Source organism: Heloderma suspectum, chromosome 2 (assembly GCF_057233095.1).
Source record: "Heloderma suspectum isolate Gila_16-S chromosome 2, 16-S_ref, whole genome shotgun sequence".
In the NCBI taxonomy this organism is placed as follows: Eukaryota; Metazoa; Chordata; class Lepidosauria; order Squamata; family Helodermatidae; genus Heloderma; species Heloderma suspectum.
The window spans coordinates 400,519,364-400,543,639 of record NC_139459.1 but is presented as its reverse complement, the minus strand read 5'-3'; the positions used below and the strand labels follow the sequence as shown (position 1 = coordinate 400,543,639).

General features: G+C 46.0%; 1 protein-coding gene across 1 annotated transcript; it reads left to right on the top strand.

Annotated features, from left to right (window-relative positions):
* Window positions 1-830: 830 nt before the first annotated feature.
* On the top strand, window positions 831-11,460 carry LOC146356630 (extracellular calcium-sensing receptor-like). The gene is made up of 6 exons (XM_084830228.1): window positions 831-1,045; window positions 3,727-3,898; window positions 6,309-7,121; window positions 8,217-8,447; window positions 8,654-8,720; window positions 11,375-11,460. The coding sequence occupies exons 1-6, from the start codon at window positions 831-833 to the stop codon at window positions 11,458-11,460; spliced, it is 1,584 nt and encodes a 527-aa protein (XP_084686354.1).
* The last annotated feature ends 12,816 nt before the right edge of the window (window positions 11,461-24,276 follow it).

Genomic DNA, 24,276 nt, shown 5'->3' with positions numbered 1-24,276 from the left:
AGCAACTGTGTCTTCAGTCACCAAATCCCCTCAATGCCTTAGGTGCTGAGCTTTGGGATGCTCTGTGTTAAAGGTCCCCTTCAGGTGTCCAGGTTGCATGTCTGAAGATGCACATTCAGGCATACATGCATGGGAAAAGGGGTCACTAGCTAACCAAGGGCAAGGCTGAAGTCAGTTCCTCGTTCCCAGTTTGGGATGCTCCATTGTCCTGTTCTGTCATTACATACAAGGAGGGTACAGGAAAACATGCCAATGGTACTGGGCGGTGTGAGCATTCTTCGTATGTGCCCAGTATAACATATTCCTGTCATCTTCCACTCACAACTAGCTTTCCCCTCCCTCTGGGGAGGTGGGATAAGGGTGGGCCATCTTCCCTCATCCACTCCTAGCTTTCCTAGGCCATAGGTGCAGAGAGAGTTCAGCTTATTGCAGAGGTCATGTGTCCTCTCCTCATAATTACCAACACCATGGTGATGTATTTTCTTCTTCTTGCCAAACCTCCAGGGATTTTCCCTGTTATTGCCTTGGCCATTAACATCAGAATCAAGAGCAACTGTGGGTGACAACTTGGATGTGAGCCAAAAAGGATGGCATATAAATATCTCCTGCAACACTGAACTCTTGGGCTGAGGCTGAAGGCAGGTGAGGGGGACTCTGTGGGGGTCAGGTTTGCTTCTTCTTACTCCCATCAGATGTGTTGGCTTGGCTGGGCTCCAACTCTATTGGGAAAACCAGGGAACCCTTGGTGTTGCAAGGGGACTCTGGCTTCTTCTAATCATTCTTCCAGTTAGTGGAGAGGTTCAAGGGGGTGGCTGTAGTAGCCATACTGAATGATTCTGCTTTTCCTGCTGCTGCTGCTGCCTCAGGCCACCTGTGGGATGCTCAATGCCAAATGCCCCTTGACTCTGAAAAGAGATAAAATTGAGCCATGGAGTTTTTACAAGCCAGGAGATGTCCTCATTACTGGATTCATTTCTGTACAATCTCCAGAACGCTTAGATGGCAAGACTTTCAACAAGCAACCATCCATCATCCTTTTCCCTAGGCAAGTAATTTTCTGGTAACACTGTTGATTGCTACTTCACTTTCTACTGATTTCGTGAGCACCAATTATCTCTGCATTTCCAGCGACGTTCCCCATTCTCTCCTGCCTGACTCAGGCAAAGAGCTTTTCCTAGAGTGTCTTTTGGTGAACCTTTGGGGTCTGTCTCAACAGGCAGGCCCCATCCCATGCACAGCCTGCCCTGACACGTGCTGCAGCTGACCAGGTTCCTTTTGAAAAGTGTAGCTACACATTGTAGGACAGTGGGCTCTTCGGGCCATAACTTTAATAAGGACAAGGAATATCCAGTTTTCTTGTAAGCCTTAGGAGGGGAGGCAGGAAACCTGTGGCTGAAGTGACTCATTCTTTGTTTTCCAAGTGGAAAAGGCCATATCACTGCTCCTCCCATCTGTAACTCCCTAGTAAGAGGGCAAATATTGATGGATGTGTTGCTCTCGAAGATGGAAAGGGCTGTATTTTGGTCTGCGGACGTGCCTGTGTAGCAAGAGGAGGGCAGGCTGCTGTACAGCAAACAAATCCAACACAGGGAAGGCAGGCAGAACAGAACCAGCAGTGACCAGCGGTGGGAGACAAGGAACAGGGGCTATTACTATTTTCAACTATTTAAAATGGGAGGAAGAGTATTATTAGCTGCTGTATGTGTTTGTGTATGAAGTGCTGTTGTGCATGTGTTTGTGAGAGAAAGAGATGCAAAGTGCAGGATGTGGCCCCCTATGTGGACCTCAGGATGTGGTCCCCTGCTTTTCCCCAAAGCCCTTTGGCCATTTTTTCTTCCTCTTCCTCCACCTCTTCCCCTTCCTCCTTCTTTTTCTGCATCTCCACCTATCCTGTTCAAGTGTGGGAGCAGTGGTAAGTGGAAAATTATTTCCTTGCAAGGCTATTTTCATGTATAAATATAACTGGTAGGTTACCTAATAGGTGAGACTGTAGCTATAATTGTCATTCCAGCTATAAGAAAAGAAAGAAAACTGGATCCAGAAAATATAGACCGGTTAGATATGAAATGTAACCTCTACAGCATATACAAGCTTTCCATTGAATAACTCTATCTAAAATTATTGTATATATTATTTTGTTTTAATGCTTGTAGTTTCCTTTACACTGAAGTTCAACAGGGGATTTTCTCCACACTAGGCTTAGTTCTCTATACCTCTGTCAAGCCTCCCCTTGGTTGCCTTTTCTCTAAAAGCTTACCACAGAGGGGAATTGCTCCAGCCCCTTAATCATTGTAGTAGCCCTTTTCTGCACTTTTCCCGACTCGACAATGTCCTTTTTGAGATATGGTGACCAGAGGTGGGGACAGTATTCCAAGTGTGGTCACATCACAGGTTGGTATGAGGGGACTATGATCCTGGCAGTTTTATTTCCAGTCCTTTTTCAAATCACGCCCGACATGAAATTTGGGAAGAATTAGACATTGTCGTTGAGCTATACATCACATATCAGATTTCTCTTTCAAAGGCTGTGCGTGCCTTATTCCAGCCCTGGAATGTCCACATGCCCTGGTCTTGTTTTCAAATTGTGCCATCCCTTCACCCATCCCATTTCCACCACATCTTCTAGCTGGTGAGGGGCCAAGCCCAGAGTGGCAGCTGCATCTTGGTGGTCTCCTCAGGTGTAACTGACATATGTGGAGAAGCTGCAGTTTGACCTGGGTGTAGTCTGAGTGACCCTCAGCTGGAGGGTGATGGTAGAAATTCAGGGAGAAGAACTCAAGCACTACCATTCAAAAAGCTAAGAGAGCAGACTAGAGGAAGGGGATGGAAGTTCTCAAGGTTCACTCGAGGAATGGGAAAGCAGCAGACCTCAGCCTGTACAAGGAATATGATCACCACAAGACGATACGGAGACTGGAGGAAAGAGAGGCCTACAGAACCACCAGGGAGGAGACTTAAAAGGCACCCTGAAGGTGGATAAATATCCTCAACTGCTTTCAGGGCAACCAGGTACTTCCAAAGGTGTTGGGGACCCATTTCAATCCTTTTGTTCTGAGGGAGAAGGTGGGTGGGGGAGGAAAGGGTAACAGAGCTTGGACAATGGACAAGAGAAGAGTGACTGCAAAAGGGTTTGTTCCTGTAAAGTCTTCCCTGTCAACTGCTGAATAGACTTACATGTCCTTGTCTCAACAGAGAAATAATCTCTGTGGCAGAGAATCTTTCTCATCTGCAAGGAGGCTTTATTCGTGCATTTGTTTGTTTTGCACCTCACATTTCCACCAGAAACTGTCACTCAAGTTGTCCTTCTGTGCCTTGAATTATAGAAATTGTGATAGTGCACCTTCCTGTTGCATTAACTAGAAAAAAAATGCATTGTTTTCTTAAAGATGAAATAAAACACATTTTTTGTTGGGAGGAGTCTACTTTCTTCAGTATTGGAACCAATACAGTTGGGGGGGTGATGTTTCTTTTACACACACACACACACACACACCCTCAGAAACTGGACTGTTGACCCTGGAATAAGGATATGTAGCACGAAAGACATACTGCGCTAACACACAAGCAATTAAGTATGATTGGGGGTTTGGGTCTAGGTTGCACTTTGCATGAGTGCTCTCATGACTACAGTTCATGGGAATCCAGTGGTCTTTATTGCCTGGAATAGTTTCTGGGATCAAAGAAGGAACATCTGAACATGGTATTTCCCTTTCTATGTTCTTGCAGGGAAAAAGGGACAAGATACTGGAGTATTCTGTCTATCCAGTTTGCCATTCAGAACATCAACCAGAATCCCAGCCTGTTACCCAACATCACCTTGGGCTACAGCATCTATGACAGCTATTACGATGGCAGAATGACTTCTGATGCCTTATTAGACATGTTCTCCACTGGGCAGGCAAATGTTCCCAACTACAACTGTGGGAGATGGAATGAACCATTAGTTGTTCTTGAAGGATGCCATTCTGATATCTCCATCCAGATTTCAAACATGTTGGGCATCTACAAAATCCCACAGGTGAGGGTGATGGGATGTTTGCAGGCTGAATCTAATTCCACTTTGCATTTTCTCCAAAGCACTGAAAAAGTCAGCAGTGGCCATCCATAGTGAGACTGCAAATGTAGTTTTGCAAGTGACTGGGTTTCAAATGAGTATAAAGTGCTTTCAGTTGGCTGGAAAATCTAGCCACTGTTGTGATATTTAGATATCCTGTGCAGTGCATTCTTATCTGTGTTTACTCAAAAGTAGATCCTATTGCATTCAAGGGTGTTTTAGGATTGCAGCATTAGGAATCTTCCTTTCATTTTATTAAAAATAAAGAGGGAGGGGTGGACAAGAAGGACTGCTGGATCAGTCACAGCAGGATGTGTTCTACTTCTTGGCTTCAGGAGGACATCTGGTTGACCACTAAGGGAACAGAATCCTGCAGTTGCTGGGGCTTTGGTCTGATTCAACAGGAGCTGCTGATATTCCATGCCCAACAGTGTGTGGTGGGAGGAAAGGGGGGTCCCATTGTTTGCCAGGTGATATATTGGAGTGTCTGCCCATCGTTCCCTCCCATTCTATCAAAGGAATATCCTTTGTATAGTTGGTGGGGCCACAGAATACCAACTGGGCCACTGAATGGCTGGTGCATAGGAATGCGTGAATCAGAAAATGCTGAAGTCCTCCAAATTCCAACTCCAAGCTTCTTCCAACATGAGCCCGTAACGCATTGCGTTTTGCTCTGTTCTTTTTGCATGAAATGCTGTGTACATTTCTGTGCCTATTTTTATTTTTATTTTTGATGTGCATCAATTGTGCACATTTTTGAAATCGACAGATTCTGCTCCCACTGATTAAAGCAGAGTTGGGTGCATTTTGAAAAGTAAGTATGCTGTGCCACATACTTTTTTGGATACAAACAACACCTTGGGAGCTTGGGAGGTGTGAACTGGCTAAATCCTGGTTAAAAATGAACTGAATGAATTTTCCATATGCCCCAACTGGCACCTTAGTGTGTGAGAGTTGTAATGATGCCTGGAAATGTGATTCATCATAAAATTAGGACCAACTGCTCCATCTCCATGAAACCTGGTGCAGACATTCTACCTAGAAAGTGGTAAAATCTGACCAGATTTCTGAAATATCAGAAGAAGAATGGCGGAGTTAAACAAGCTTTCCCATTTTTTCATGGACATCTGCTAATAGGGGACCTACTGGAATAGGTTCAATAGGTAAGAGCAAAGCAAGCAGGGATCTCCTGGCACTGGATGGGATGGCTCCCGGCATCATGATACCCAGCATCTCTCCACAGAAGTCTTTGCACTCTCCACATTTGGCAGGACTCCTGCACCAACCTGCATTATAAGCTGCCTTGCAAATATTCATTCAAAAGGAAGAGTATGGATCTTCCACATACTTCTCTCACAGGTGTTAACTTTTCATAGGGAAACAAAGGATGTATTAAACTGTATTATGGTTTAGAGTTTGAGGATTCAGCTTTTTTTCAGCAGACACATTTGTCCTTACAGACTTTTCCTCGTCTTTGCAAACTTTTCACTAAACTCTCGGCCTGTGAAGTAGAATCAACTCAGAAAAGCAAGGGGTTCAATTGACAATCAGGAGAAATATTTAACATTTAAGACAGTTGGGAAAACGATAATAGCATATTAGAGAATTCTGTGGTAAGCTGAACATGTACATTTCGCTGAGCATGCAGCATCGTAAGAAGTAAACAGAACCAAGGAAAAGAAATGGGGGGCAACCTGTGTTTATGGAAATGTCAAGTTTGCTGAGCTACACAAGTTCTGAATCTCAGCTAAATACATCAATCTAAATCATAGCTAACAACTTTGGAGAAAATAACAACAAATTGCTAGAAACATCCTATTATGTGGGAAACATACGTTAGCAGTTCAAAATGCAACACATAAATAGGGAAGGCTATTGTCTGGCAACCACTTTGTATATTTGTATGTTCAATGCTGTTATGTCATGAAATCCAGACACTGCTTAATATTTTGTAGTAAAAATGTAAAAGAGAAAGAAAGGAAAAGACATGCCTGATCTCAGAGTCCCCAATTAAAAAATCTTGTGTGTAAAATTGATTTTTTTTTAAATGACAATTTCCTTAGAGACACTTTGCTCTGGAAGATGGCATGTGCTCTGTAAGCTGATCCCTGATCAAGCTAAATGCAGAATCCCACATCAAAAAAACCCTGAAGACAAGGACAAATCTGACACACCAGTCATTCTTAATAATGTTAGGGTAACCAATACTTGAGTTTTCATCTGAAACAAATGACAACTCTTCCTTTCCTTGCAGGTCAATCATGCTTTTGTTTCTCAAGTTCAGAAGAATAAAGCGCAGTTCCCGTTTTTCTATCCATTAGTCCCCAAAGAACAAAACCCATATGCGAGGATTGTCCAACTGCTCTTGCATTTCAGATGGACATTGGTTGGTCTTGTCTCTCAGGACACTGACTATGGAGAGAGATTCAAGAAGACCTTGACACCTCTCCTTACTAGGAGTAGCATTTGTGTTGTTTTCATGCAAAGCATCTCAAATGTTTTTTCACACCAAATGAAAGTTCAGAAGCCTTCACTCCACACATCAGGAGACGTCAATGTTTTCATTTATGGTGCAGAGAGCAGGTTCTTCTTAAATGGAATTTATGTCACACAAGCATACAGTGATCACTTTATTAAAAGTAAAGCAGGGAAAGTCTGGATCACCACAGCTGTGTGGGACTTCAATATGGATTTGGTGATTTATGGAAAGCCGAGGAAACCCATTTATATATTTTCCTTCCTCATTGAGCCAAAACAAAGGGTACAAAATGATGGTGTGTCACGCCTTCATGATCAAATCTTGACATTCAAGGAAAAAGCATTGAATTGCACCTATGCAAAGCATAGAACATCTGTGAAAGGCTGGACAAGATGCATGGAGAAACCTAAACCGAAGGCCCTGTCCAATGAAGACATGGAGATAATCCTGTCTGCAGACAGCTACACAAATTACAACACTGTCCAGGCTGTGGCCCATGCCTTAGATGCTGCTCATGCATCCAGATCCAAGAGGAAAGTGCTGGAGAGTAGAGGCAGGCAGGATGGTCAAAGGTTACAGCCATGGCAGGTATTCCCTTTTCTATCTCAGAAATTTCAGCTGAACATGATGCTCAGAATCATTACCTTGGAGGTGGAAAATGACAAAATGTCAAAGGTTGTACCAAAGTGAAATGTTGTGTATTTCTCAAGCAAAAACCCAAATGCAGTTGTAAAATTCCCTGTACTGGAAGAGTGCCTAATGGTCATGTCTGATACAAGGGCCAATTGAAGATTAACTGTAGCTCCTCAGACTGTTAAAGCAGACAGAGGCAATATTCAACCAGATTCCTGGAGAAAGTTGAGAAGTCATCTATGCACTTGAGCCAGGAACCAGTCCTGAGTCCCTGGAGATTAATGCTTGACATTGGTTGGCAGAACTAAGCTATCCAATGTCGTTGCATATTCACGAATGGCTGGTGTGTTTCAGTGTTTGACCTTTCCCTGAGATCCTCCAAGTGCCGCAATACAATAATCAGAGAAGGAATGTGTTTGGATGAGAATGGTGATCAGGCAGTGGAATGAAACCTTGTGAATGATAGCACACAAGCCCTTGAGTCTGGAACCAGTCCCGAGTCATTGGAGATTCAAGTGTGATATGGGCAGAACTGAGATCTTGGCTGGGTTCAGATGTCATGCTAAGCCTCAATGGGTTGTTATCGTTAGTGGTTGCAGAGTGGCTTAGTGTTTATTTAGTGTTTATTTCTATATGAGTTGTTGGGAACAGCTCAACAGCTAGCTGGCTGAGAGGTGAAGAACCCTCTCCACTTCATTGCCCTGCCATGAAATTTATCCGAAGTTTGCCCCTGTTTTACTGCTCTGCCATGAGGTTCATGCAAATGTCCCTTCCATTCTACCACTCTGCCAAGAGTTCTGCATATTTTTGTGATGCTGCTCATTGCTTTGTAACACGCATGTACATCTGACAGCTAGCAACAGAGCTTGTTGCTGCAGGACAGAAGGTAGAATGAAACTGACATTGGCAGCTGACCGTCTGTCTTGAGAAATGGTCAAGTCACCCACCCACTGGGGTTGCTTCTCAGGGTGGATTAGTGTGATGTCTGAATGTGCCAATTGAATCAGTTTTCCTGCTCACTAAAAGCTGCAGTTTCCTCTGCCATTCCAGCTTGACCCTTTCCTGAGGAACCTTCAGTTTTACAATATTTCTATCATAGATGGGATGTATTTGAACAAGAATGGAGACCTGGCAGTTGACTTGGACATTGTGAACTGGGTGGCGTTTCCCAATCATGCTACCGTTAGTGAGAAATTTGGGAGTATAACAAGACAGGGATCCTCAGGCTTCAACTTCACCATCAAGAAGGATGCCATGGTGTGGCCTAAACAGCTCAACAAGGTAGGGAAAATCATTCAGTCCATGTCATTCTATTGACCATCCCAAATCCTGGAATCCAAAATATCCTATGCCCCCTCCCCCCAGATGCTGTGCATAGGAGTGCTTCCCACCACTGCAAGAGAGGAAAGAAGTTTATACCCCTGATTCCGTCTTCTTTACATGAGTCTATGGATTTCATAAATAACCACAATTCTGTAATTATACAGGGAACTCTTAGTGACTATGAAGGAGAGGTGCCCTCATACCAGTTTATGATGCCCTATGGCACCTCAGGTGGGCAAGTTGTATCTGGAAACATATGAAAAAGCAACATTTTCCTCAGAAAATCCCATTTCTATGTACCTTGTGAGTTGGGGGAGAATCGTTGATGATGCCCTCTCTATCAGGAGAATATATGCATTAGAAAGATTTTATGGGATGGGGGAATTCAAATGATGGAAACATTCAGTGTGATACCTGTCAGAATTACATAGAAATCAATTTTCTACATGGGGGAATGAATCCTCTGGATGACAGGCAATGTCTAGCAGGCCATAGGATACTTTGGATTCCTTTCTGAGATCAGAAAGAGGGTTCTGACCTCGGGTCAAGGAATCCACAGTCCCTGCCCTCTCTCCCTCCCAGAGGGCACATACAAAACCATTCCGGCTGCCTCTCCAAGGTCAGAAATACAACCTCCGAGAGGGGGTAAAGGTGTCATTCCAGTGGGCGGTCTGTGTAGAAAATCCTTTGGTGAAAATACTGACTTACTCAGGGCACAATTCAGGATGTGCAGATTGTGTTTAATATGCTCCATCTGTGTCTTGTCAGTTGTCCGGTGTTCTCTGCTCCTTTGTCCAATTTGGATTGTTCAGTTCAGTTTATTGCTTCTTGACCAATCAGGTGATATGCAGACAGAAAAAAGAATAAAATATACATCTTAAGCAACAAGTGGCACCAAAATAGCAAACACAATTTTTAAAGAGGGGGATCATAACTACGTATGGATGGGTACCATCCGTCTGGGTTCTCTGGGGGCTGCCCAGCCCCTCCCCCATCCACTGGTCCCAGGACCATGCTCGAGCCCCTCGCACATTTGGCAATCAGCCTGCAGCTTGGGTATAGACTTATAGGCAAAAAGGTGGTGTGAATTGCACATATACTCAAGTTTCACAGCGCTCTTTGGGTATAAGTCTATCGTCACATACTTTTTTTAAACATAGTAACTGCAGGAGAGGCTGAGGGGCTCGAGCTGGGGGAAGGTCTGGGTGGGTGTGGCTGGATGGGCGCTGGTGGTCTCACGGATTTGCAGTCCGAAACAGGTGCCCATGCCATCCCTAATTGTAACAAAGCCAATTAAAACATTTCATAGGGGACTATTAAACCTTTCAGAGAGTCTAGGCAATATTTATTGACATAGTATAAGCTACTAGCAAGCTTCATCTTCTATACCAGTCAATAGCTTTCATTTCTCCAAGGCAGACTAGAGTCTGGACAAACTTGGTGGTCCTATAGAACGTATTGTAGTCTGTGCCAGCCAGACGTAGTAGAGCGATGCATACAGAGGATCTGGTTCTGGGTCCAACTGTCGGGATTCAAGATATTGCTTGCTCAGCTCTGCATGCAGTGGACATTCTGTAAGAAAGTTAGCGTGCCGTCACCTCCATCAGTTACGAGGAGTTCAGTCCACTTTAATCAGAAGGCATCTCAGCTCAAATGGGCCAATATAGAGGACACATACAGGGCACATTTCCCAGGTAGGTCACGATGCTTTGAGAGAGCATCTTGGAGCGGCTCCCAGCAACATTGGCCATTGCAGTCATAAAATCATAGAATCTAGGGATGTTAGACAATTCTGCCACGGATCCCAGGGGGGCCGAATTCCAGTGAATTCAACCCTCCAGAATCCGCGGCGGGATGGAGCCCCCCACCCCGCAACAGCCCCGCAAAATGGAGCCCTTAGCTCCTTATGACCCTCCTCCATCAGTGGGTGTTTGACGTCTCACACATGGTGAAGGCAAGACTCAACCCCACTCAGGATATGCTGGCAGGGAAGGGTCCATTTGTAGCGGCACCTGTGAACAGCCACCAGTGCCTCAGTATGCAGACCCCTCCCTATCTGCATCTCCCGAGGGGGTTCCAGTCTTCCCTTTGCAATGTGAAACATTGATTTCTTTGCAGAGCAGTCCTTCCTGTGATTCTGCTTCTGGGATGCCAGGATTCAGGACTGTACTGGAGCTCTACCCTATGCCATGGGAGGAAGCCATGTTTCTCTTTGATGTTATGAGTGTTTGTGAATAGCATTCTGTACGTGCTCTAGTATAATTTGATTTTGTATGAATTATTGTATGGAATGTAGGAACAAAACCAGCAAGATTTTCTACTTCCGCCACAAGGAAGCGATAATCTCCCTGCATCAACCAGATCATGGGTCTGGTCTGGGCCAATCCCTGGAGCACTAAGTTCTCAAATGCAGTCAGAAAGGTGCCTTGGAAGGGATCCATGCGCCATCTGGTGCAGGGGTGACACTGCCAACTAGCAGTGCTCCTTTGAGATCGGGAAGGATTTTCCATGATTGCCTGCCCAACCATCCAGCAAAAGGACTGTGGTCAGACAGACCTTAGGAAGTCAAATATGCATTCATAAAGAGGCCAGAGTATGCATGACGTTTCATTCAGAGGAAGGGGATAGGTGGCTGCCCTAAGGAGCTTACAGTCTGAATTAGCCAGGATACAGAGGAAGCCAGCAAGGAAGTGCAGGGAGGGGGAGGAACCAGCAGTAAACAGGTAACCAATATGTCATTGTTGCAGCTGAACATACATAGGTTTACCTATGGGTGCCAAGTCAAACTTGGGCTACAGGTTCTCTTGTGTCCTTTCCAATTCTGTGTCTCCACTGAGAAATTAGTCCTATCCATGTTCCTTGATAGCCCTTGTTTTTGTCCTTAGCCCCTGCCACATTCCAGATGTGTGGAAAGCTGTCGCCCTGGGTTCATGAAGGCGGTTCAAGAAGGAAAGCCGTCTTGCTGCTATGACTGTGTCCCCTGTGCAGAAGGAACCATCTCCACTCAGGAAGGTGGGTCATTCAGAAGGTCATCTTGCCCCTGAGGTGGAGGGCAAAGGTTCACCCAGACATTTTGTGACAAGGATCTGTACAGACATTTCTAAACATGGTGCAAATAATAACCTTGGAGGATGGACTGGGGTGGGGGCAGGCAGTGGATTGGGCATGGAGCAGGGACACCAGCAGCCCATGTGTGGCATCTCCATACACTGAATGGTGACAACACGTCCACCTGGCCGAGCCCTGCCTAAAATGAATGCATGCCTCAGATAGGGGGTGCACAGAAGGTCAATCTGTCTCTGACCACCATGGCCTGTGAAGTGCAGGGAGGCAGAATAGAGGAGAGCAGCAGCAAGGTTGCAGCAAATGTTTCAGGACAGAAGCAGCTCTGTTTGCCTTGTGCAATTTTCAGGCACAAAAACTGTTCAAAATTGCACTCTTAAGGTGTACTCCTACTCCCCCAGTTGTGTCAGGCTCGGCTGTCCGACACACTCTGGCAAATTGTCACAGATCACAACCAAGTTCTTAATTTATCAGCTTATGCAGTTCAGTTTTCCAGAGCTCATGGACTTTATTATCCTCAATAAATCACATGGACAATGCAGAAGCTATCAGCACACTGCTTTCTTCAAGAAGCAGCCTCAAGGCTCAAAATCATGCAGAGTCAGAGTCCCAGCAATATACTGCAGGTCAGAATCTTAGTGGTTGTTGTTGTTGTTGTTCAGTCGTTCAGTCGTGTCCGACTCTTCGTGACCCCATGGACCATAGCACGCCAGGCCTTCCTGTCCTGCGCTCTCTCCCGGAGCGTGCTCAAGTTCATCTTCATTGCATCCGTGATGCTATCTAGCCATCTCATCCTCTGCCGTCCCCTTCTCCTTTTGCCTTCAGTCTTTCCCAGCATCAGGGTCTTTTCCAGGGAGTTTTCTCTTCGCATTAGGTGGCCAAAATATTGGAGCTTCAGCTTCAGTATCTGTCCTTCCAATGAGCAGTCAGGGTTGATTTCCTTTAGGATGGACTGATTTGACCTCCTTGCAGTCCAGGGGACTCGTAAGAGTCTTCTCCAGCACCACAGTTCGAAAGCATCAATTCTTCGGCGCTCAGCCTTCCTTATAGTCCAGCTCTCACAGCCATACATTACTACTGGGAAAACCATAGCTTTGATTAGATGGACCTTTGTCGGCAAGGTGATGTCTCTGCTTCTTACTATGCAGTCTAGGTTGGCCATAGCTTTCCTCCCAAGGAGCAAGCATCTTTTAATTTCATGGCTACAGTCACCATCTGCGGTGATCTTGTAGCCCAAGAAAGTAAAATCTGTCACTGCTTCCATTTCTTCCCCTTCTATATGCCAGGAAGTGATAGGGCCAGATGACATGATCTTAGTTTTTTTAATGTTGAGTTTCAAACCAGCTTTTGCACTCTCCTCTTTCACCCTCAACAAGAGGCTCTTTAGATCCTCTTCGCTTTCTGCCATTAGGGTGGTATCGTCTGCATATCGGAGGTTGTTGATAATTCTCCCGGCAATCTTAATTCCGACCTCTGATTCATCCAATCTGGCATTTCTCATGATGTACTCTGCATATAAGTTAAATAAGCAGGGTGACAATATGCAGCCTTGTCGTACTCCTTTCCCAATTTTGAACCAATCGGTTGTTCCATGTCTGGTTCTTACTGTTGCTTCTTGACCCTCGTACAGGTTTCTCAGGAGACAGGTAAGGTGGTCTGGTACTCCCATCACTTTAAGAATTTGCCACAGTTTGTTGTGATCCACACAATCAAAGGCTTTAGCGTAGTCAATGAAGCAGAAATAGACGTTTTTCTGGAATTCTCTTGCTTTCTCCATGATGCAGCGAATGTTGGCGATTGGATCTCTAGTTCCTCTGCCTCTTCGAAACCCAGCTTGTACTTCCAGTAGTTCTCGGTTCGCATACTGCTGAAGCCTAGCTTGTAGGATTTTGAGCATCACCTTGCTGGCATGTGAAATGAGCGCAATTGTGCGGTAGTTTGAACACTCTTTGGCGTTGCCCTTCTTTGGAATTGGAATGTAAACTGACCTTTTCCAGTCTTGTGGCCACTGTTGAGTGTTCCAGATTTGTTGGCATATTGAATGCAGCACTTTAACAGCATCATCTTTTAGGATTTTAAATAGCTCAGCTGGGAGACTGTCATCTCCGCTAGCTTTGTTGTTACTAATGCTTCCTAAGACCCACTTGACTTCACTCTCCAGGATGTCCGGCTCAAGTTCAGTGACTGCACTATCATGGCTATCAGGGACATTCAGATCTTTCCTGTATAGTTCTTCTGTGTATTCTTGCCACCTCTTCTTAATCTCATCTGCTTCTGTTAGGTCCCTGCCTTCTTTGTCCTTTATCATGCCTGTCTTTGCACAAAACGGTCCCTTGAGATCTCCAATTTTCTTGAAGAGATCTCTAGTCTTTCCCATTCTGTTGTTTTCCTCGATTTCTTGGCATTGTTCATTTAAGAAGGCCTTCTTGTCTCTCCTTGCTATTCTCTGGAACTCTGCATTCAGTTGGGTATATCTTCCCCTTTCTCCTTTGCTTTTCACTTCCCTTCTTTCCTCAGCTACTTGTAAAGCCTCATCAGACAGCCACTTGGCTTTCTTGCATTTCTTTTTCTTTGGGACGGATTTTGTTGCTGCCTCCTGAACAATGTTACGGACCTCCGTCCATAGTTCCTCAGGCACTCTGTCTATCAGGTCTAATCCCTGAAATCTATTCCTCACCTCCACTGTATATTCATCAGGGATATGATTTAGGTCATACCTGAACGGTTTAGTGGTTTTCCCGACGTTCTTCAATTTAAGCCGAAATTTTGCAAGAAGCAGCTCATGATCTGAGCCACAGTCAGCTCCAGGTCTTGTTTTTACTGACTGTATGGAGCTTCTCCATCTTTGGCTGCAAAGGACATAATCAATCTGATTTCGATATTGACCATCTGGTGACGTCCATGTGTACAGTCGCCTCTTGTGCTGTTGGAAAAGAGTGTTTGCTATGATCAGCATGTTCTGTTGGCAAAACTCTATTAGCTTTTGTCCTGCTTCATTTTGTACACCAAGGCCATGCCTGCCTGTTATCCCGGTGATTTCTTGACTTCCTACTTTAGCATTCCAATCCCCTATGATGAAGAGGACATCTTTTTTTGGTGTTAGTTCTAGAAGGTGTTGTAGGTCTTCATAGAACCGATCAACCTCAGCTTCTTCGGCCTCAGTGGTTGGGGCATAGCCTTGAATTACTGTGATGTTGAATGGTTTGCTTTGGATTCGTACTGAGATCATTCTATCATTTTTAAGATTGTACCCCAGTACTGCTTTTCCCACCCTTTTGTTGACTATGAGTGCTACTCCATTTCTTCTAAGGGATTCTTGCCCACAATAGTAGATATGATGGTCACCTGAATTAAATTCGCCCATGCCTGTCCATTTTAGTTTGCTGATTCCCAAGATGTCGATGTTCAATCTTGCCATCTCATGTTTGACCACCTCCAGCTTACCTTGATTCATTGATCTGACATTCCAGGTTCCTAAACAATATTGTTCTTTACAGCATCGGATGTTCTTTTCACCGCCAGACACATCCACAGCTGAGTGTCCTTTCGGGTTTGGCCCAGCCGCTTCACTCTTTCTGGCGCTACTTGGAAATACCCTCTGCTCTTCCCCAGTAGTATATTGGACACCTTACGACCTGAGGGGCTCATCTTCCGGCATCATATCTTTTAGCCTTGTGATACGTTCCATGGGGTTTTCTTGGCAAGAATACTGGAGTGGGTTGCCATTTCCTTCTCCAGTGGACCACATTTTGTCAGAACTCTCTGCCATGACCTGTCCGTCTTGGGTGGCCCTGCACAGCATAGCTTATGGCTTCACTGAGTTACGCAAGCCCCTTCGCCACAACAAGGCAGTGATCCATGAAGGGGATCTTAGTGGTAGTGGATACTGTTATTAGCATTACAAGGCAGAGTAGAGTCCAAGAGTCCTGACAAGTCCAGGCCAGAACGCATTGCAGGCATTTAAGGTGTTCCCAGCAAAGGCTTTTCAGCCAGAGCACCACTTATACAGAGGGAAGCTGCTGCTAAAGGTCCCCTTCTGATGTTCTCTCCTGACAAGAGCACCAGCTGATAAACAAGCAATATGTCTAAGAGAGACATATTTTCTGCCATCTTGAATGGACACCTCAAATTAGGTGATGCCCCCAAAGCCACCTCCCTTGGGGAATGTCCCCCCCGCTTGGTTCTCCCAGGCCAAAAGTCTCAATCAAAGGCCTCCTTCAAGGCCGCATTTCCAGCTGTGGCTAATAGGGACTATCGGTCTGCACTCATCTGGGAAGCTAGGCAGAGCCAACATTCCACGGGTCCAGCTTCCCTTGACTGGACTAGGTTCTAACTCATCCCCCTTAATCTCTGAATCAGACTTCAGCTCTGAAATCATAGCACCCACAGTGGCACTTTGGCAAGGACCAACAAGTTGTTGTGTGAATTTGTGCTCTCCCCCCCCTTTCCTTGGTCTCATGAAAGAAAGAAAGAGATAAGAGGCAGCTGGATAGGAAGACAATGATCTTTTAGGGTAAGGGGTGACTGACTGAGCATATTGAGATGAATCAAAGGTAGGGATGGCAGAGAATTCCTCCACGGACCCCAATGAGGCCAGATTCAAAAGAATCCATCCCCCAGAGTCCGTGGAGGAAAGGATTGCTTACCTCCGCCTCCCTGAGGAATCCTTCCTGGCTGGATCCTCCGTGCTGGCTGGCTCTGGAGTGCCAGCTGTATAGATGCCATTGCCATATCGCTGTCTGGGCTGACTGACTCCGAATGCAAATGGCGTAGCAGATGCCATTTGCGGCTGGAAAGCAATAAGATTAAGCTAAATGCCACCTATCATGTGAAAAACCAGAGACGCAAATGGTGTCCACTATGCCATTTGAGGCTGTAAAGCCCTTGGTTTAAGCTAAATGCAGCTATTTACAGCTGCATTTAGGTTAATCTAATTGCTTTCTGGCTGCAAATGGCTTCTGCTACACCATTTGCACCTGGAGTCAGTCAGCACAGCCAGCGATATGGCAATGGCAGCTGTATCACCAGCGCTCCAGAGCCAACAGGCGGCTCCATAGTGGAGCTCCATGGAGTGGAGCCAGCTAGAGAGGATTCCGGGGGACAGACGGATTGCCTCCCTCCGCAGGCGAATTCCCAAATGGAGGAACCGGTAGGGAATCTGCCCATCCCTAGTCAAAGGCCAACATCAAGATGTGCCTGGGAAGTGAACTTTATTTGTCTTAGGAATGGCAAAGAATTCCGCCACAGATCTCGGTGAGGCCGAATGCCAGTGCATTCGGCCCTCCAAACTGGGTGGCGGAACAGCATGCCCCCCCGCCCCCCCGCGGATGCCCCCCAGGATGAGACTTACCTGGGGTGGATCTTCTGGGCGGCGGCAGCGGCAGCGGCAGCGGCAGCTCGTCTTCTGACCGGCTGCCGCCACCGCCATTTCCAGGCTTGTAAAAAAAAACAAAAAGACGTGATAGGCTACGTAAAGATTTATGTAGGCTATCATGGCTAGGTTAAAAAAAAAAAACCCACAACGTGATAGGCTACATAAATCTTTACGTAGCCTATCATGGTTGGGTGGGTTTAAAAAACAAAACCACGTATGCAAATGGTGGCGGTTATGGCCGCCACCATTTTTGTGCCTTCTTTTTGCCATCTTGATCTACGAAAATATTTACGTAGACTATGATGGCGAAAATAAAGGGGAACGCAAATACCGGAGCGGGTGCTATTTGCATCCCTTTTTTATTCAACGTTTTAGCCTACGTAAAGATTTACATAGGCTAAAACGGTGAATCAAAAAGGGGCTGTAGCCGCCGCCTTTTGCGTACGCGGTCCTCCCCCCCCGGAAATCCGGCTGTGGACGGCTCTGGGCTGGGCTGGGCTGGGCATGGCCGGCTGCTCCGTGGAGCTGCCGCAGAGCACAGCCGGCTGCGGAGGATTCCAGGGGGGAGGAACGGAGCACCTCCCCCCCGGCGAGGATTCCGGGGGGAGGGACGGAACACCTCCACCCCCACCATCACCATAATCTGCGAAAGGTAAGTGACTTTCGTACATTCCTAGTTTGTCTTAAAGATACAAGTGGCTGTGTTGAGAACCAAACACTTCTAGTCTCTGCTGGGAATGAATGCTAGGTGGTGCTTGCTGGTGTCATCCTGCCTCACTGTCACCACTAACTTGTATGGTATAAAACCATTGCACCCCATGGCTCTGGGTTCAGAGAAGCTGTCTGATCCAACCATTGGGTACACCTGTGTGCTATCAGTTACTCAATAAAGTACTCCTTGTAAGTAAACCTGGATCTGATTTATGACTATTTGGCACCTCAAACTTAAGTGTTCAAAGCCCATGGCTGGGAAAATACACGCCCATGCACTTTTACTGCATAAGCTTAAGTGCAGATGTGCAGGAGAGCATCTGGGGCTTTTGCCATCCAAGCAAACCCCCCTCTAGCAATCAACATGTCCTCCCCTTCACAGTTCCTGACCGCCCCCCCGAGTATTTATTTATTTATTTATTGCTTTTATATCCCGCCTTTTTTCCTGTTGCAAGGAACCCAAGGTGGCTTCCATGATCCTCCTCCTCTCCATTTTATCCTCACAACAACCCTGTGAGGTAGGTTGGGCTGAGAGTCTGTGACTGGCCCAAAGTCACCCAGTGAGCTTCCATGGCTGAGTGGGGACTAGAACCTGGATCTCTGGAATGAAAAAGAAAAGGGACTATTACAGATGTATAAAGTTAATCTTTCTCCTTTTCGTTGCAGATGCAGAGCATTGTGACAGGTGTCCAGATCATCAGCATCCAAACAAGGACCGTGATGTGTGTATCCCCAAGGCTGTCACCTTCCTTTCCTATGGAGAATATTTAGGGATCATCCTGGCTTCCTTAGCCCTATTCTTGTCCTTAACCACAGGCGCTGTGTTAGGAATCTTCATAAAATTCCTAGAAACCCCAATAGTCAAAGCCAACAACCGGGACCTCTCCTACATTCTCCTCATTGCTCTCCTGCTTTCCTTCTTGTCCTCCTTCCTGTTCATTGGCCAGCCAAGGAAAGCAACCTGCCTGCTCCGACAAACAGCCTTCAGCATCATTTTCTCCATTGCCATCTCTTCAGTCTTGGCCAAAACGATCACTGTGGTATTGGCCTTCCTGGCCACAAAGCCAGGGAACAGAGTGCAGAGATGGCTGGGGAAGAGGTTGGCCAACTCCATTCTCATTTCCTGTTCCAGCATTCAAGTGGTCATCTGCACCATCTGGTTGGGAATCTCTAGCCCATTCCCAGATTCTGACATGCACTCCCAGCCAGGAGAAATCCTACTGCAGTGTAATGAAGGGTCTGTATCCATGTTCTATGCTGCTCTTGGCTACATGGGTTTCCTGTCTGCCATCTGCTTCATGGTGGCTTTCCGAGCCAGGAAGCTGCCTGGGGCCTTCAATGAAGCCAAGTTGATCACCTTCAGCATGCTGGTCTTCTGTAGTGTTTGGGTGTCGTTTGTGCCCAGTTACCTGAGCACCAAGGGGAAATACATGGTAGCCGTGCAGGTCTTCTCTATCTTGGCCTCCAGTGCTGGCTTGCTGGCCTGCATCTCTCTTCCCAAGTGCTACATTATTGTCTTGAGGCCTGATCTGAATACGAAGGAGCATCTAACAACAAAGCACTAATACTGGTATATGATTCATATGGAGATCTTGTTTAGGGATATTATTTAGCAAGAAGCTGCTTCCCTCCATGAGTGTTTCAGATTATATATGAGGATTCTTCAGGAAAACCTGTATTTCTGACTGCTTTGCTGGTTCTGGAGAAGGAATTAAAGTTGTACTTTTCGGATAGAAAAACATACCCAATATAAGTAACCACAATTTAATCAATTTCAGAAACTGATTAACTAAAAAGACCAATTTGGGTGGGGGGGTTGCGGAGGTTGTTCAAAAGACATGACTGCTCAGGAGAACTTGACCACATTCTTGCCTGCCCACTTGTGTAGATGGAATGTAGTAGGATTAGGGATGGTGGAGAATTTCTCCCCGAAACATCGGGGGGCCGAGCGCCAACGTGTTCGGCCCCCCGAACAAGTTTCAGGGAGAAATCCTCCGCACCCCCCCCCCCGCACCCCGCACCCCCCCCCCGGGACGGGACTTACCTTTGGTGAATGTCCCTCCCGGTGGCTGGTCCACTATTTGCGTTGCCCTTATTTTCGCCGTAGTCTACGTAAACATTTATGTAGACTACAGCGACTAAATAAGGAACGCGAATGGCGGCTCCCTATGGGGGCCGCCATTCGCGTATGCGCTTTTTTTTTTTTTTTAAGTCACCTGTGATAGGCTACGTGACGATTGACGTAGCCTATCACGGCTGACTTTGCAGATCTAGCCGTGATAGGCTACGTGAATCGTCACGTAGCCTATCAGGGGGCGTGTTTTTGTTTTTGTTTTACTTTCACATTCGCGGCCGGGCGAGGCGAGGCGCCTCCTCCCCGGCCTGAATTTCGGCCAGGCGAGGCGGGAAGCCTACCCCCCAGCCTGAATTTCGGCCGGGCGAGGCGGGAAGCCTCCCCCCCCGGCCTGAACTTCGTGGGGGGACCAGCGAAGTGCCTCCCCCCCACCGCGAACGGCCTTCGACGACAGGTAAGTGACTTTCGTCCACCCCTAAGTAGGATATGTACACAGGAAAGTACAATACCTAATGAAATGTGGAAACTCAATTTAAATTCTACCTGTTGCTTACAAGTAGGGCCATGCACAGCCCGCTCCCACATTCACAATCCTGATTCAGCCCTGATCCCTCTCAGACTGATTTGGACCTGATCTGACCCAATTTGGACTTTTGATCAGAATAAAGATATGGAAATCTAAATTATTTAAATTTTGCATTTTCCCATTGTCTTGCATGGGGAAATAGAAATGGCCATAACCTTTTTGGTTGTCAAAATAGATTCATAACATTTGGAGTCCTGGAAGTGTATATGGAAATGGTTGAATTCACGACATTTTAGACACATCGGTTCAGGAGTCTCAGTGCTAGGCACTGGTAAATTTCACTATTTTCCAGAAAATCTGTCAAAGCAACTATGTATCATAGAATCATAGAATAGTAAAGCTTTGCTGAAGTCAAGGTATATGATGTCTACACCATTCCCACGGTCTACAAGGGAGGTGACTTGATCAAAAAATGAGATCAGATTTGTCTGGCAGGACTTGTTTTTGACAAATCCATGTTGGCTTCGAGTAATCACGGCATTGTTGTCAAGGTGCTTCCAGATGGATTGCTTTATCATCTGCTCCAGAATTTTCCCAGGGATTGATGTCAGACTGACTGATCTGTAGTTCCCAGGTTCCTCCTTTTTACCTTTTTTGAAGATAGGGACAACGTTAGCCCTCCTCCAGTCATCTTGCACTTCCCCCATCCTCCATGATTTCTCAAAGAGAATAGACAGCAGTTCTGAGAGTTCTTCTGCCAGTTCCTTTATGACTCTAGGATGCAGTTCATCTGGCCCTGGAGAATTGAACTCATTCAAAGTAATGAGGTGTTCCTTGACCATATGCCTGTCGATCTCAAGCTGCAATCCTGCCCCTTCAGCCTGTACTTCGCCTTTGCCAGGGGGGTCATAGACCCTCTTTTGGTATGTATCTATGTATGTATGTGTCTGTCTGTCTGTCTGTCTGTCTGAATATGTATATGTATATATACTGTTCCCCAGAAGTTTATGGAATTGGGGATCTGGTAGCTTCTATGGAGGTGACTGAACCTGCCACATTTCAGACAGTTAGCTGAAATGGATTTTATGTTAGCCATGCCTAAATTTAGTTTTCTCAAAAACTAAAAACTAAAAAAAAAAACCCTATCAAGCCATCCAGAGGATGAGAGATCCTAATCAGAAGGTGAGGTGATCATAAGGAGGTCACTAACCCCAATCTCTGGTGCAGGTTTTGTTGAAGTGCAAAATAACCCCTTTCCCCTAGTACTTTCCTTTTGTCTGTCCTGAATCTGCCAGTACTCAGCTTCACTGGGTGACCTCAGGAGCTTCTCACTAAGGGAAGAAAATAGTTACACCTCTCTTTGGCTGCAATACACATTACCTGGGAATCAGCTACACTGAAATCAGTGTAGTTTATTTATTGCATGGCTCCACTTTCTCTACTCTCTCTCTATTTTTTAAAAAAACCTTCCCCCTGATTTGCCTTTCCTTCTCTAAATTAAATGGCCCAAACATTGAAGCCTTTTCTTAGAGAGGAGTTGTTCTGATCATTTTGGCAGCACATTTCCACATTTGTACAAGGAAGGGTAAGATGAAGCAAACTTACTACCACTACTACTACTACTACTACTACTATTATTATTAATTTAATTCATAGAGCCTACTGTGATCATCTTCTTCTTATGGTCATTGAATGTAGTCAAGGGAAAATGACCACGAGGCAAAGTGTCTTGAAAATCAGCAAAAATGAGTAGGTGTAACTTCCTTTTTTTAATATAACGCTATGAACTCTGGGACATGGGGTAGCCCCTACACAGCTAGTTGATGACCCTGCCAAGTTTCACAGGTAAGTCCCGGGGCTTTTGCCACAGGTAAAACTTTCCCAGTGTTCCCTTAAATGGGGGGGGTACTTTCTAGGAAGCCAAATCACAGCCACCTGACCACACACTTAGAATCATAGAATAGTAGGGTTGGAAGGTGCCTACAAGGCCATCGAGTCCAACCCCCTGCTCAATGCAGGAATCCAAGTCAGAGCATCCCTGACAAATGGCTGTCCAGCCTCATCTTGAAGGCCTCCAGTGTGGGAGAGCCCAACACCTCCCCAGGTAATTGGTTCCATTGTCATATTGCTCTTACAGTCAGGAAGGTTTTCCTGATGTTCAGCCGGAATCTGGCTTCCTGTCACTTGAGCCCATTATTCCATGTCCTGCACTCTGGGATGATCAAGAAGAGATCCTGGCCTTCTTCTCTGTGACAACCTTTCAAATACTTGAAGAGTGCTATCATATCTCCCCTCAGTCTTCTCTTCTCAAGGCTAAACATGCCCAGTTCTTTCAGTCTCTCTTCATAGGGATTTGTTTCCAGTCCCCTGATCATCTTTGTTGCCCTCCTCTGAACCCTCTCCAGTTTGTCTGCATCCTTCTTCAAGTGTGGTGCCCAGAACTGGACGCAGTACTCCAGATGAGGCCTAACTGGTGCTGAGTAGAGGGAAACTAGTACTTCCCGCGATTTGGAAGATATCCTTCTATTAATGCAGCCCAAAAGAGCATTGGCCTTTTTTGCAGCCATATCACATTGTTGGCTCATATTCAGCTTGTGATCAACAACAATTCCAAGATCCTTCTCGCTTGTAGTGTGGTTGAGCCACGTATCCCCCATCTTGTAACTGTGCATTTGTTTTCTTTTTCCCAGGTGCAGAACTTGGCATTTCTCCCTATTAAATGTCATTCTGTCGTTTTCTGCCCAGCGCTCCAGTCTATCCAGATCACTTTGAATTTTGTTTCTGTCTTCCAAAGTATTAGCTATCCCGCCCAATTTTGTGAAATCACTTTTTGTGAAATCACTTTTTGATTCTTCTGCACAATATGCTGCATTCACACAGCACACACACGCACATCCAACAGCAAAAGAAAAGCAGATACACAACAACAACAACAACAACAACATGACTAACACGAGCTAAGGGCATGGGAAGAGAATTCCTGAAGTGGGATGCCACCACTGAGAAGGCCTTTTCTCTCATAACCCCTGGTAAAACCTAGGAGAGTGGAGGTACCTAGAGAGGGGCATCTGATGAAGATTGCAGGGTACAGACAGGTTCCTTAGAACATGAGTATTCCTAGAATCCCCTGATCCCAAACCATGGAGGGCTTTAAGAACAGAAGAAGAGCCCTGAGGCCAGGTCAGATCAAGGGTCCATAGAGTATAGAATTTTGAGCAAAGAGTGGCCAACCACCTTCCCTTGGGAAAGGGAAACCCACAAATTGGACATGAGTGCAGTTGCACCCTCCTACTTGTGTGCCTGGGCATGCCACCTCTGATAGAGGAGGTAGCAGACACCCATCAGGACCGTTGGCCATTGATCGCTTTATGCGAAATTTGTCCAGTCCCCTTTTCAATTGGTGGTCATCCCTATGTCTTTTGGAAGTGAGCTCCATAGTTTAGATATGCACTGCTTCAATAAGCTCTTCTTTTTATGTATCCAACTGCTTAATCTGAGTTTCAGTTACTGAGGCCTGAGGATGCGGAAAAGGTGCTTGGCCAAGTCCGATTGACCACTTGTGTGCTTGACCCTTGCCCTTTATGGCTTATTAAATCAAACAAGGAGGGGTTGTCCGGCTGGGTCCAGGAGGTTGTAAATTCCTCCTTGAGAGAGGGAGTGGTGCCTGCCACTTTAAAAGAGGCAGTAATTAGACCACTCCTGAAAAAGCCTAACCTGGACCCAGAGGATGTTAACAATTATAGGCCAGTGGCCATCATCCCCTTCCTGGGCAAGGTGCTTGAGCGGGTGGTTGTAGGATAGCTCCAGGCACTGTTGAATGAAACGGATTATCTAGATCCATTTCAATCGGGCTTCAGGCCTGTTTTGGGAATGGAAACTGCCTGGGTCGCCCTGTGGGATGACCTCTGCCGGGAGAGGGACAGGGGGAGTGCGACCCTGTTGATTCTCCTGGACCTCTCAGCGGCTTTCGATACCATCGACCATGGTATCCTTCTGGATAGGTCGTCTGGGTTGGGAGTAGGAGGCACTGCACTACAGT